The 16299-nt window shown below is 38.7% G+C and overlaps 1 protein-coding gene across 1 annotated transcript in view; it reads left to right on the top strand.

Moving 5' to 3' along the window:
• LOC139733064 (relaxin receptor 1-like) overlaps positions 1-16299 on the top strand; it is a 75421-nt gene that overhangs the window by 13709 nt on the left and 45413 nt on the right. Inside the window, exon 3 of the mRNA XM_071643906.1 lies at positions 5112-5270. Within this exon, the coding sequence (XP_071500007.1) occupies positions 5112-5270 (159 nt within the window). The remainder of the gene's footprint in view (positions 1-5111; positions 5271-16299) is intronic.

The following is a 16299-nucleotide window of genomic DNA, read 5'->3' as shown; positions in this document are numbered from 1 at the left end:
CTGCCTTTGACGTCTAAGCTACGTGTGGCGAAGCAAAATCGACCAATATATAGGGGGTTACTTTAACAACCTTCTAGTTCAAGCTGAACATATCGCATTAGACACACTTCGGGTGTTGTATTTGATACCTGTCATGTAACGATATCCTTTAAACATCAAAATAGCGGATGAGGTGACTTCAGCACAGATTTAGCGTGTATCGAAGCCCATTCCCCTCTCTATACTAGCCAAAAAAAAAAGGAAAAAGAAAGAAAGCGCTGAGAATATACGGTTATCAATTTACGAACTCCCATCTTAAACTGTCAATTTGCCCTTTATAGGACAGTATATGTATCACTGAATCACCTTCCTTTATAGATGAAGGACGAACTTTTGATGTGTCTCTTTCGTGCGCTGACCTTTATTTATCCCAGGAATACGAAATATTCACGCAGTTTCAAACATTACGGCACAACCGACCATTTACATCAAACGGAAACGAAAGGAAGCCAATGAAAGATTTCAATCACTTTGCCAAATGGAAAATCTTAAGTCAGGAAGTGAAATGTCATACCAACTGTCTGTGGTTTGATTCATTCTTATCGCTTAGGTTTGTCGTCAACTTCACAGTTTTCCTTGTCTATGTTTGAATGTTTCGTATTAGCTGGCCTCTCGTTTCCATTTGTGTTTCAATCATGTTTTGTCATGTGCACCTGCCCGGACACTTATAATCCAATGAGTAGTTCTTTAGAAATATTGATAATGGTCTTCTTTATCCAGAGTAGCCACTTCAGTGTTCTACCAGAGGTCCCAGCCATTATTATTACCCTAGTGTTGCCAAGTACCCTTTTATACACATGGGTCGAGAGGGACGTGGTGGATAAAGACATCTTATCCAAGGACGTAAGCACTGGACGGGAATCGAACTCGAGTTCTCCGATTGGAAGCCAGGAGTTTTATCCACTCTGCCACATGCAGCGCCCCAAAGCCTTCGTTTATCAACTTCCCCATGTTTGAAACGCGTTTCAATACCCACTATCAAAGTGCGTTTACAAACGCCTTTCGGATCGCGTTTCTCGAGTTGTTGCATTTATCAACTCTCTGTCATGAGTCGATTGAGAGACCTTGTCACTGCGCAGCTCCATTGCGCAGTTTGACTCGAGGAGCGGAGAGATGTGTAGTTGGCAGTGGTTGACATGGGCAGGTTCGAGCTGTTAACGCGTTCCAAAACAACTTTGTGTTTATCAACTCTACAGAAACGTGTTTCTGACTCATACGCGTTTGCGATCACACTTTATTCGGCGCTTCAAAATCGCATTTCTAACCCCGTATTCAAAATAGCTTTGCTTTTATCAACTGCCCAAAACTCCCTGAAAGTTGTTTGGAAACCTTAATTCCGCACCAGAAGTGAGTTGATAAACGCATCCACTTGATGAACGCAGGGATGGCGAAAGACACACCCCTAGAGCAAGACACAAGATGGAACAAAAAAAAAAAAAAATAGCGGCCTGAGATCGAAGGAGAACAAGAAACAACAAAGGGTGATAAAGATGATACACCTTTCAACATCTCATGGTTGCACCCGTGAAGTTAGAACTTTATGTAAGCATTCTATACGCCAAGTTGATTTGGTCAAAACTAGCCAAGGAACAGCTATCAGCACATGGAACTAAAGTTCCAGGCATATCATACCGTGTATAATAACAACGTATGCGTGTGCCCCTTTCTTGTGCCCTGTTCTTGGTTTCCAACAAAGTTTATTAAGCGCATGTATACTGCTTCATCCAGTGCGGGCGTGAGACATAATCACTGATTTCTCCAATTTGCGCCAAAAAAAGGCGCGGGCGTGAAGGCACAGTGTCTTGCCTCTCTATTTACACGGTAAGAGAGAAGTGAGTAGCGTCTCATTTATAAACGAACGTCTGAATCTATTATATTTCATTCAACACGCATGATAAACTTCATAGATATTGTGCTTTACGAGAGCAGAGCCACCTCATTTCCTTGCGTATCAGCTCAATTCATTAACAACCCCAAAGAAAATTGGGATGCGGTGGTTCACAGGTCGTTGGCAGTAGACATAGTAAATGTGTCTGCCCGCGTTTAGCAGCTCTGGTGTTACTTCTCGAAAACGTGCTAATAGGCAGTATTCACACATATCAAGCTTCCAATTCTGTAGCCAGGCAATGAGTTAAAATAGCAACCCCTCCCCCAACCAAATACCAAAATAAACCAACAAAGCACACGCTTTCGCTCCTCACGCACACTTTTACATGCAATAATTACTTTCTTTTGACATACAGCTTTCATGAAGACAGGGATATGTCGAACTGAAAGATGCACTAACGAATATTGCAGTAATGAATCATTTGAAACAATACATCTTTTTTTATTAGACTACACAAACATTGCACCAATGTCAACATGCGGGCTGGCGCAACACCTTGCTCTTTACATGAGTAACAAAAAGGTCAGGGGATAATACGAGAAGGTCATCACTATATAACAGCGACAAAATAATACAGATAGAAAAGAGAGAATGATAGCGGGAGAGAGGTGTTTGTATCAATGCCCCGAAGCATCTATTTATAAGCCTTTTCAAGGTAGCATCTAACAACTTTCATAATGTTCATTGCCAACACGCCCTCCTGTAACCACGAGTTATAATCATCGGCATGGTGAACAGAAAGACTGTAATGAAAACCGCTCAGTGCCTATCGATGCTGGCTCGCGCATCATTAGCAGCTGACATTCAAGGTAACACTTTTCATCGCCAGGATGGAAATAGCCATTTTTTTTTAAAGCTGATGCACTGCCTTTGGCCCGTTTCAATACTACGAAAAATATAACCTCTTCACATTGGAGTGTTTCCGTGCATGTCTCACTTCTACTCTTCAAACAATCGAGAAAATCACCTTGGTTCCATTGGTAGTGAGTTTACATATATCTAAGTATATATATATATATATATATATATATATATATATATATATATATACATAAAACAGACATCATGCACATACGTTAATCGAATCTCCAAAATTCTTATAAATAAATTAAATGCATGAAATGCGTTAATCTACACGCTGCATTAATTCACCGTGGGTAGCTCCATGAATTCACTATACCAACTATAACTCCAATGTGGAGGCCGCGCGCGGGGGTATGTGTGAATCTCTTGCGTGTTGATTTACACAATGTATTGAAACGCTTGTTGAAGTTTCCAATCAATGGACATACGTATACCATAGTGCAATTAGAGACATGAAGATGACCAAATAGATATAAAGTATTTAATGCTATCAGTCGAAGATATGGAACTACTTTAGTATTCTTCATAGCCGGTTTTAGGTACAATCTTCGTGTCATTGAGAGTTGGTTGGGATTTGTGTGGGAAGAACTGTATTCCGAGATTGAAATCAAAATGTAGAAAATGCAGATGGATTCTAACACTACTGGAGAGAGAAGATATCAAATCGGACCTCCCCCCTCCCCTCCACCCCACCCAACCGGCCTCTGAAGAGATCTAGCAACTTATCATTGAAGGTTATGCTTTCGAAATTAAAATCATTCGCTTCTTAAATGGCATTTTCCAGCAAAGTGATAATATATCAAAATATGCCACTTTACATTCGATTGTATCACAGTCGGCCCTCTGGTTAGCCTACTTCACGAGGAGCAACAACCTGACGAGTGTTTAGTATGCCGGGTCGACCACGTGACACGGGCAGTGGTTTCGCCACGACTGCTGTAGATTCATAGGGTATCCATTGCAGATCAGTTCGAAAATTGTAAGGACTTAATAAACACAGATACACCCAGACACACAGACAAACACACGCACACACCGGGTTTTTTTTTATAATCTTTATTAGATTTCTATAATTTCACATGACAAAAAATTGATCTTGAATGTATGCACACAACATACAATAAAAAATGATCGCTCAACGGAAAAAAAAAACCCAAACAATAATTGGTGCGTGACCCGAAAGACATAACAGACAGTTGACATTTGTACACAAACTTACACGTAACTACACAAAAGAAAAAAAATACCTTCCCTACCTACCCCCTTATCCGTTACCCAATGCATACACACACGCACACACACACACACACACACACACACGCACACACACACACACACACACACGCACATACACACACACACACACGCACACACACACACAGATATACACAAGTCGTTTTATGTAGATACAATGCGAATGGGTGATTAGTGATTGGGTTGAGGAATAACATATTGCAATGAACAGGGATGATGACATGGCAGCCTCACCATAAGAATGCATGAGTTGGGGCTCAAGGGAGCAGGACAAAAGAAGATGACATGCATACATTCTACACAGGTGAACTTGTTAAGTAAGTGGTATTGTAATGGAATTACACTGCCACATTTCTGAAATATGTGAGGCTCCTATGTCATCAAGACTGTTCAGTGTAATTTGTTTAAGATTTTCAGAGAATTGTTTCTCTGCTCAAGGACCACAATAAAATCGACAAATGTATACATTCAGCTGTCGATTTATGTACTACATGATGTGATATTATGAAAATCGTTTGGAATGCCCCTTTAAAGAGAGGGAGAGATGGAGTTAGTGACGTCACTAGTCACTACCGAAATATGTGTTGCAGATTACGCGTTCATGGGCGGCCGAATCACATTGCAAGAAATTAAAAGGCAGGCACGCACACACACACACACACACACACACACACACTCACACCATACATTAATTTTTACTTGATACTTGTTAGACCAAACAGTTTATGTTTATTCCACAATTTGATATGACATACAATTCCTGTAGAGGCTGCCCATTAAAAATAGGTGGTACATTTTGACATTAAAATGCAAGGTATTGCACACTCTGTTTGCTGACTATCTTGTTGCCATAGATATTATTTCAGATAAGGTGTATAGGCGATTTTCATGTCATTTCTTCATAACAAATTTGAACCTTCACGTACCAACACGGATTGTTGCGCTTTAGAAATGTACATTATTATTATTGTTATCATTATTTCTCTATAAAAGTAAGTCCGTTGATTATGTCGACTGCTGAGAGGTGGAAATAACACTTTGATATATTTTATCTGTTTTCTTCCAGCTCTAATTATCGTGGGCGTTTACGGGCAGGTTCACGAAAAGCTCCAGACCTGCGAACCGGGGTTCTTCCCATGCGGCAACCTGACCCAGTGTGTGGCACAGGAGTTCCAGTGTGATGACGTGGACCACTGCCCCAATGCTGCGGACGAAAAGAATTGCGGTAAGGGACAAATTGAGAACTTAGCTGGCTCAGAACACCTTCATCTACGAAGGGCCAAATTATTAGAACTCACTTCATAACAATGATAAAGTAACAGCTACAACTTTGAACTCTTTTAAGAATAAATTACAATCATTTTTTATTGAAATCTCGCACAAGTGAATCAGGTTCGTTTCACCATCTCAATCAAGTCATAATTTCTAAAAAACATTAAGCAATTACATAAATATAACTCTTTTTTTTATTAGAGAAAAATAATCTGTCAAACTTAAGTCCTCCTCTGAGATGTTCCTGTTATCATGCTTATTGTACCGTATATACCGTTGTGTCTATTCTCTCCTTTTATGTCCGCTCTTTTGCATTCTTACTGGTATATGTACACAATTCTTAGCAATATATTCATTTGGTTTTATATCTGTTTGTAGTTTCATTAATTTAGTAGTCGTTCTCTTATATATTTTCTGAGGGTCCCATATCGTACAAGCTTTGCTTCTTAGTGGGACCCTTCATTTCCATTCCCATCCTTATCTAATTTGTACTATGCATATGCAAATTGCACGTCTTTGAGGATGCCCTTGAGACCGTTCCTTGTCATCTTCAGAGACTCCAACCCCAAGCACCTTCTGATCTAGAGATTCTCCCGCCTAAACCTCCTAGCAAACGGGAGACTCCAACTTGCGAGCGGGAAGTGCGAAGTTCCTTACGGCCGGGGTCCAGGGCCCACTTAAGGGTCCTGGAAGCTCTAGGCTTCTAGATGCTCTCTCGTGGTATCTAAGGCTTATTTTTCAACATACAATGACACTTAGTAAGAAATCATTTCAAGCGGGAGACACAGAGCCGGGGGGGGGGGGGATTTTAATATCAAGCGGGAGAACGGGAGATTTTGCAAAAATGGGCTTTCGGCGGGAGATCTCCTGTCGAAAGCGGGAGAGTTGGAGTCTCTGCATCTTCTGATACTCGATACATGGATCACTGCAATCTTTGGCGTCATCATCACCATACTTAATATTTTATCTTACATCGCGTGTCTTTCAACTGTCAATATCGCATTGAAGATTCGGTCTGTTCACCAACTGTCATTGTTGTCCATCATCAGTCCATGACTGCTCTTGATAAATTTACTCTCAACGTCATAGCACACACCTTCGGTAACAGTCTTCTTCCTTGTCATGAGTAAAATAGGCCTAAATGGTGTAGCTATGTCAGGAACATCTCATTAATCTCTATGTAATATCTCTGCGAATGGAAGCTGGAACCCTACCTGAAAAAAAACACACCAAAAACCCAAAAACATAAAAAACAGAAAATCATCCCCTCATCACTTCCTTAAATGATGATCATCTTCAAGGAATTCGTTTCCCCTCTAGATTAGTAACCCTTTCTAATTGGAGGACAGAGCAGAAAGATCCTTTACCAGATGACTAATTCATATTTTCAGACAAACATAATGGCTAACCATGAGTTGTTATGGTTTGAACTTAATGTTCCTTTTTTCTTGTTTTTTTTTAAAGAAATAAAACAATTGGGTGAGTGTCATTTTTTTTTTCTGAGACTGGTCAGATTGTTAAATGTGCAGTGACGTACCAGATGGAAATAAAAAAAAACAGCTTCAGTAAAAAAGAAAAATAAAGGATAAAAAATGCTGAAGATCATTGTTCGGGTTACTAATAGATTATAATGAATGTATAGGATATCATAATAATACAGACTACTTTGTGTGAAATCTTTTCGAAGGAGAATGTCGCTGTGATATGATAACCACATAAAAGAAAAGAAAATGCGCATTTCGGAGTCAAATTTATTTTCATGACAGTCGTGTGCTTTCCTAATGTTATCACCAAAACCATGATCTATTTGCAAGTGAAGTAAAGCTCTTTGTTAAAAAAATTAGAAGCCTAAAGTAAAACATCACTGTAATTTGAAATGGCATTACTTCTTCATGAAATTTCAATGCTAATGTGCTCTTCAGTGTAAATTGGAGGAAGGTATTCTACTTTAACTTTTTCTGTGCCAATGAGTCAATTGTGCACAAATTTTACACACAAACCTATGGACAGGAAATAAACGAGACACACAGAGGGATAATAGTGTATTAGAGGTACAATTTTTTTTATCTTTTATGTTTTCAAAAGCTTCCGTAATTATTATGTATGTGAGAGATGACAAGCGTTGTATCAATCCTCCGAAAGCGAATGCATCAGCCTACAATATTCAGTGAGAAAAAACTTAATTATGATAATGATTGGCAGCATCATTCAATATGGCATGCTGGCATATTTAATGTCGCACACTACACTCTATGCAGAACGTTCAAAGAGGTATCATGGAATCGATACAGTGTTGTACAGAGACACCGCACTGTTCGCTCCAATCCCTGGTAATATCAAAGGGACATTTCAGACGATTTTTTTTTTTACATAATGTCACATCAAAGTAGTAAATAAATCGATATAGCCATGTCTAGATTTGCGGAATTCATTGTGGTCATTGAGCCGAGAAACCAATATTCTGAAAAACCCCAAAGAAATTACACTGAACAAGGATGATGACATCGCAGGTTCATATATTAACATTTCAATAATGTAGCTGTGTAATTCCATTACAATACTGCAGGCTTTAAACTTCACCTGTGAAGAATTCATGCATGCTTTCTTCTTTTGCTCAGCTTCCTTGAGCCCCAACTCATGTAGCTCTATATGAAACTGCTATGTCATCATCCCTATTTATTTTGATTTATGATGAATTTTGAAATCCCAATCAGTTATCCTGACCACTATAAATTCTGAAACTCTGTACCCTATGTAGACCTATTTCTAGATGTTCAAATGCAAAAGTCTGAAAATCATTCGGAAGTCTCCTTTAACTTTATCTACCTTGGAAACCAAAAGCAGAGATGAAATAAAAAAAAAATCTTCTTGCACATCACAATCAGCCTCATTTTCATTATGTTTTCTACACACACCATTTGGAGCTATGACAATGTGACTTAGTGCGGGACAAGTCAATTAATTAACTTCAAAAAACAGTGCCCAGTTGATCAACTGCAAGCTTAAGAGAATTCCGGCAATTAAATTGCTATTTTGAATGCTCTCAGCTCACTCGTTGAAAAGGACATTATGTTTGCGAAAATTTCGCATATTATGATACCTTTAACATCATTAACATAGTAGCTCATAAACGCCGCACAACGCCAGAAATTGACGGCGACGGTTATTGCAACATGACACTGCAGTTTCTTTCTTCATGGTGTGTCTTCGTTGTAATTGCTTTTGGACAGAATTGTGTGGCGACAATGTAACCGGTTTTTTTTTTCTTGTTGAAGGCTTCTCCTTTCACCAATTCATCATTGTCCTCAAATGTCACATTAATTGATGAGTTTTCATTGAATTTGAAACCCTATCTTTCAAAATGTCTGTGGGAAAGGAATTACATTAACAAAAAAAAAAAAAAAAGAAGGACGGGGTATCTTGCCTGCATTTATCTAAAGACTGTCTGAGGTATAATAATCACCATTTGGGCATTTTACAGCAATAGCTAAACGCAACCGATTTTCATTCGTGATGAAAAAGGTCGATTTCAAAGGTAAAAAAAGGAGAAAAAGAATCGGCGATTTAAACCGCGTTTGAGCCATTTTAGAAGTCCATAATATTGCAATTTGATTCTCATGTTTACAAACCCTTATCCGTCATTGTTTTCCTCAAGTGTGTGTGTGTTTTTTTTTTTTTGTTGATAGACATGATAGACTTTGCAACTGATTGACAAATTGCCCTACATTGATCAGTGTTTTAGTAGTAGCCATGATGAAAAATCATGGGCGTACATACTCGAGCAGGATTCGAATCTACGACCTCCTGATCACCGGTGATCAGGAGGTCTTAGGTTCCAGCCCAGGAGGCTGCATCGTCTTTGCGTTCGCGTATAGCAGATCTAAAGCTCACTATTGTTATAAAGTTTGAGTTTAATGGCGAATGGAAAACCAATTTTAATATGCATATGCCAAATGGGCCTGCCTCCTGCAATGATAAACTTGTATCTTAAATGAGATAGGCAAAATCAAACGAAAAATTTAACTACTTATTGTTATCTTTATAGTGGCGTTTGCTAACTTCAGAGTACCCTGGAACTTTGCATCAAACAAAATTTCCCAAACAATTTATGCGCAAGAATAGGAATCCGGGGAAAGCGCCTCTTTTAATCTCCAGCACTTGATTTTGTTGCCTATCCTCCGGACTCAATGGACAAACAGTCATACCGAAGTGTCATCAAGACCTGGGGATGGCGGATGTTCCACGTCTCCTTATGTTTACTATCCTGGCAAAATACTCCAGAGCACATCTTTATTTCTCTTATTTAGGACTTCAACTCAAATAATTCTCTAAAAGTCCCATCGGGTGGCTCTCGCTTTCAATTCCACTTCATTCCACAGGCAACCCTTAATATACGAATACGGATGAGTCAATGAATTGGATTGACGAAACCCGTGTAGTGTAAACATTAGAGTCTCCCTCGACCTGCCTTTGTATATACCTTACTATAAATATCATCCCTGAATCACTTCAATATGAATGAGAAATGAAAACAGTGATGCAATCATAAAGACGGACTGTTTCTAGACCTGAAAGAGACTAAAAAAGATAGAAATCAAAGCAATAAGGTGAAAGCATAATTGTTAAACGTCATTCTCTTCGGCATCCATTTACACAGGAAAAGAAAATGAATTTCATAACAAAAGGTAAGCATCATTCTAACAGGCAAAGATTGAACATCAATTTTAGGTGCCCGTAATATCCCAGAGCGTTGTTCATGTGTAGAAACCTTCAACGTTGTTTCTCATAAGCATTTAGAGCTGAATCAGAAATCACTGATTCGATATGGATATAAAAGTTTGATACGACTTGAGACAGAAATCAACGCAATAATTATGAGAGTTTCCACTATTAACGTTGTCATAAAGGTAGAGCTGAGGATGCATGGGAAAGCCTGGGGGAAGCCACTTCAACCACACATAATACCACAAAATGGGGTGTTCTGACAACAATGGCGTTCTTCAAGTTTGTAGTTTTCAATATTCTTATACAACCTGCGCATTAGGAGCAGTTACAACAATACCACAAAAAGGTAGACTATTTTTAGAACGTCTTTTACGAGGGATTGTTATATCTAAAAGGGATCAGTGGCATGTCTTTGCTTTCATCCTTGTAATGTCGAGAATGATACAAATCTTATAAAGTATGCTTATTACATGTGAAATCGCGTATGGATGTATATAATTCTGCATCCCTTTTGCATCATATTGGTGACCTTCTTTTGCTACTCAAGGTCACCCGAAACGAGAAGCTCGTGACTACCTCCGCCTCCCCCCTCCCCCCATCTCTCTCTCTCTCTCACACTATTTAGGATGCCAGTTTGCTTCGTACGAATTTTCTTTCCAGTGCGACACTCTTTGTAATGCTTCTTGTCTTCCTTAATTTCAAGCAACGAACATCATTTTTTTCTATATAAAATAACTAAGAAATACATGTCACAAAATAGCACGTACCATCTTAGGTTTGGAATGCATTTCCCATGCTACAATGAGTAAGTTAACGGAACCCTTTGATGTTGATAATCGCAGTGTGTTATGATAGCAGTTGCCACAGTGATATGCCCTTTAGAGAACTATGAATGTTCATTCTGAACGAAAGGAATGGCATTGGAAATTGATTTTGAATCTAGTCACCTTTATCCGTCGACCATCTTTACACTACATAGACACACATACACTCTTTGAAAAATAGTTTCAACTTTGCACCTTTACGCGTGACACAATTTGCATCTTTAAACGTGATCACTGGTCTGAGAGGTGGAAAGTTGCACCCATAAAGGTCCTACAATAATATTGTGTCACACGTGTAAAGGTTCAAAATTTAACCTATTTTTCTTTGAATGTGCAGATTATATGCCCTCTTTTTTAAGTGTTCCTTATTCGAATTTCGTCTCATGATATATTCGCAAAGAAGCAAATGAGTACACACAGAAAAAAAATAATGACAGCTAACATAGCATTCAGTAATTCTACTTGATCACACTAATTCGTACACGTAAAGAAAAAGATTACACAGATTCGTTTGAAAATACAAACTGTATAGCAATTGTGTTGATTACAGTGTTCTCTTTGGCATATGATACTGTGTGTGAAATATATCTGTGATGTGATGGGCGTCTTGAAATATCTCATTTCGGCTCTTGGTACATCTTCATTTTGTGTTTGCTGTTCTCTGCGGCCGGCCACGTCGTTTTTCCTGGCAAACACAAACGCTGAGAGCATGGGATAAAATGGGTTCAAGGCTATCACGTACATAACATACGCTTCTGAATCTTCATTCTCCGCCACGTTTTAGTTTTCGGTCTTCCGGCGTCCCCCTTGCAGAGTCGTATCGCGCAATCCCTTTCCCCCGTAGGGTGGATTTGACGTAATACCCCCGTACGTCTGCTTCTTTCGTTCTTTCAAAGCCCAATAAGGTGGTGACGTTTTCCCCAAAAAACTGCAAGAAGATTGTGCCTCCCTCTCTGCAGAGAGGCGATTAGGATTCTCGAAATTCAAAACCGTTCAATCCAGTGGCGAAGCAGCTGCTCAACCGTAGCATTAGATCTTTAACGATCGAAGTAGAGCATCACCGTGGAAACTATTTAAGGGAGATTGCCGGTTTTTATCCGACGGAAGTCTTATACAGAGACACATTGATGCCAAATGCTTACTATTATTGATCATGAATTAGTTGTTGAATTTCTAGTTCACTCGCTGTCTTTGAGTACAGTTAGATCACATATAGCATTGTATTTACTTGCTGGAACGTTCATTTTGCTGTTTCCTTACGCGGAATGTATAGAGTTTGTGAATGTACAAAACAACATTAACAACAAGAAAAAACAACAATTTCCACACGTAAACTATGATATGTGTGTGTGTGTGTGTGTGTGTGTATGTGTGTGTGCGTGCGCGTGTGTGTGTGTGTATGTGTATGTGTGTGGGTGTGTGTGTGTGTGTGTGCGTAATCTGTATATATATATATATATATATATATATATATATATATATATATATATAGTTGAGACAATGTAGATAACAGAAGATGTCGCATGAAACCGGCAGAGTTGTGAAGCTTTCGACCGTGGTCTTCCTCAGCTTTAATGTCTGTTTGTGAAACGAAATATATGTTTTTGAGCATAACAAATCTGAAGTCATAAATACAATATATTAAATATAAGTTGAGCATGAGTTAATAGTTACATGACATACTTGGCAATATTTTTTGGCACTTTGCAACACATTCAACAATGTATAACTGTAAATGAGTGTATAGTGAGTATATATAGCATACAAACATATCATCCAATAAAAATTATCAAACATATATCATAAATAAACTAAATAATATAATTACCTGCTAAGCAGACGTTTGCGTTGCCTGGATGTCTTGTGGCTGTCTTGTGGCGGGATGTGAGTGATCATGTGATATTGGGGGAAGGTTTGTGTGCGGTGGTGCATGTCAGGCAGGAGTGGGGTAGTGTAAATATATATATATATATATATATATATATATATATATATATATATATATATGTGTGTGTGTGTGTGTGTGTGTGTGTGTGTGTGTGTGTGTGTGTGTTTGCATGTTGCCCTCAAGATGAGTAAATTAAACATATTGGGCAGACAAAATAAAGAAGCCTTAGAAATAGCAAGGGGGTACTAGACGAGCCCTCATGTTTGCTACATAACCATAGTGTAGCCAGAAGTAGAATGTGTCGAATGTAAGTAATTTCAACCCTTTCTGTGCCAGGAACTTTGAACAGTGCTACGAGGTTTTACGTGCAAAAGCACATACTGGGTTAAAAGTCATCGTCTCTTCTCTTTTCCCCAAATATATACTGCCACCGCCAATACTGATTCACGGTGTCGTTGATTTTAACTGTGTGATGGAAAGGTAAACGAATTCACTTCACTTCAGAGGCAATGAGGGGACAAAAATAATGATGATGATCAATAGACGCAGATATCAAGCCCACCTGCACAAGGCTTCTTGGATAAGTTGCTCACAAACTAACATGCCAACAACAACTAACAAGGTTCATTCGATGTCGCTGCCTAGATCAATGGGAAAAATTATTTCGACTTTTCCAGCGCAGTAAATGAAGTTTTTCTCCGCTGACAAAAAAATAAAGCACACTGGACTTTATATCTCCTTAAATTCTTGGTTTTCCCCAAGTTGTTGTATCTATTATAGTTTTCTTGTTTTTTAACCACAGAAAAGATTCTTAAACTATATTTCGGAATCGTCCTGAAATGAGAAAATGACGTAAATCTCCCCGGGCAATGAAGTGCTTGTCACTTCTTAAAAACTTTTTGTTGTATGAAAAGCCTCGAAACAGCCATTTTTATATTCCTTAAGTCAACTCATTAGAAAGTTACAAAACCCACAGGAAGCGAACCTCACGACTTCTCTTCCCCCACATCACACACCCACACCATACAGACCTCATTAGTAACATTTTTCATGGATCTTCATTCGTTGTTCACTGCTTAATCTGTATGTGACAAGCAGACGATCACCAGACAAGTGGAAAGTCTATGAACGAATCAGGTTTGTAATGATGCTCTTTCCTTGGCGCCTTGGGGCACGTTCTGAAGAACAATGCGCAATCATCTTGCGGTCAGTGTGGTGGACAATCTTGGGTCCAAGCCCAACGTGGAAGAAAGTAAAAAACGAATGAATGAACGGGACAAATTATTCAGCAATTCACTAAACTTTAAACAAATTGCCTCGCTGGAAGGAAAATGAATGGGTGATTAAAATGAACGCTAATGGCAAGGTAGCGAAGCGCCTCAATCGCGGGAACTCGAAGTGATTTCCCGCGCGTGCCGCATTAAAATGTCGTTATGTCACGGGACTATATCATAGATTCCTCAGGCTAACTCCAGCTATACTGGGTCTGGCCTCAAAGAATTGTGCGGCGAAGAGACAAATGATTGCCTATGGGGTGAATATATTTCTAAGCTTTCTTTTTTTATTTCAAAGGAAGTTCGCTGATTGCCAAAACGCCATCGCAATATCCTCACGCTGTCCATTCGACCAGCCTTGAGGGTCAAGCAATCCTAAGTGTATCATACCATTAAAGAATCTCCTAACCCCAGGGTAATGGCTCATTAAATAAAATATCAAATAAACAAACTTCGACGACATAAGTTCTTGTCCCCTGGAAAAAAAAAGATTTTTTTTCAGCCGTGATGGACTCGAAATTGTTTTTATATGCTCGCTTAATGATTTCGCTGGAGACGTAATTTGCAGAAATAAGTGTATCAGGAAAATACAAACAAATACTTTATTGGGAAAGGCCTCACTATGTTTGTTCTCAGACTTATGAGTACGATTTTCGTAACTTTTTATTCCATCCCTCATCTTTCTCCTTCATAGCAATCTTAATACAAATCATTGTTGGACCCATGCATTTAAACATCCCGTCTGAAAGGTTTATGAAGCGATGCCTCGCCAAATACAGCCTCCTTTCCGAGTTTCTTTGTTTAGAGAATAATAAAGGTAAACAAGGAATTTATATTTTTTTAAAGTACAGAATGCCTCAAAACAATAAAAAAGAAAGAAAATCTTCCTAGTACATATCGTCTTCTCTCTTCGCTTTCCTTTCCCACTTTATTCGTCAATTTCAAAGAGCATAATGAAGGGAAACACTGTTATATAAATCCATCTGATTTCAAAAATATAACCCTTTTCAGTTAATATTCAGTCTACCATCATAGACACAAAGGAACCAAATAATATCTTGGCACAAAACTGTCAATACACCAAGTGCCAAAGTCAGATTTTTGGTCTGACTATTCATCGTCCGCTCAATCTTTTTGTTTTGTTAAGGTTTTATTTTATTTCGAGGATGCTGAATCCGAGTCTGGGTGATACAACTCTTGTATCCTTGAGGAATATGAGATATTCAAACTAATAAACTAATACCTGACATTTCTTTTTATATTTTCTTGTCTGTGATGAAAAATAATGCTCTCGAGTGATTCGGGAGATTAAACCCTGGGTGAGAACCAATAACTCGTATTGTTATAAATATTTCAGTTCAACGAATTTATCAAGTCAGCCAAACTGGTTTCCAATAATGGCCGCAACATTGGTAATCTACTATTAAAGTATAGTGAAATTCTCATATGATACTTTCTCGTGTATTAAATGAAAAGTTTGCTATGAACATCCTCTCTAGAAGAGACACTTACGAACACAAAGATATGACTGATAATTTGTTATGCCAAAAACATCAAAAGATTGCCCTTAAATGGCCTCCAATAAGTACAGAAAACCCTCATCACTCAATACTTCACGCTTCATAAATTCTTCTCCGCATAGATATACTACTTCTACTGAATACACACTGCAAAAAGTCCGGTGTTAAATATGAAACACCGAGCTTGTGTTTAATTTTCGGTGCTCATTAGTGGCGTTAGATAAATACCTCCTGGTGTCACTTCAAAATAGAAAATTGTTTTTCGAATAGTTTCTTAGTTATTGTTATTCTTGTTGATTTTGAACTTCAACAAGACGATCAAAAATTTTCCGATAAGCCATTTTTACACTTATATCTCTTAACCCCGTACTTTCTCTGACCCAGGACTATCGTCAGTCCCGTACCAATTTTTTCAGCTTTTTACACTCGCCAATAAATCCCGTACTAAGCTCTTGTCCTGGGCTAAGGAGAAAATTGACCTTTTTAAACTCGTATTTCTTAGTCCCGTACTTCCCAAACCACATGAATATTCATGATTACGCTGTGCACTGTACAAGTACACGCACGCACCGGCAACACTTGATTACCTCGTTTCTGATTGGTCTGTGGGGGTCGGACTTCGTCTCCGTCGCTTAGCCCCGGATTATTTTTCCGTTCTGTTTACACTCGCTTGCTTGGCACCGCAATTGCGGTGCTAACCCTGCTATTTTGCGGGGCCAGATTGTACGGGATTATCGGTGGGGCTAGCCCA

This window comes from Diadema antillarum, unplaced genomic scaffold (genome assembly GCF_040938485.1).
Source record: "Diadema antillarum isolate AM-2024a unplaced genomic scaffold, OU_Dant_1.0 seq00000460_RagTag, whole genome shotgun sequence".
Classification (NCBI taxonomy): domain Eukaryota; kingdom Metazoa; phylum Echinodermata; class Echinoidea; order Diadematoida; family Diadematidae; genus Diadema; species Diadema antillarum.
Note: the sequence above shows the minus strand (reverse complement) of the source record. Positions and strands in the feature narration are given on the sequence as shown.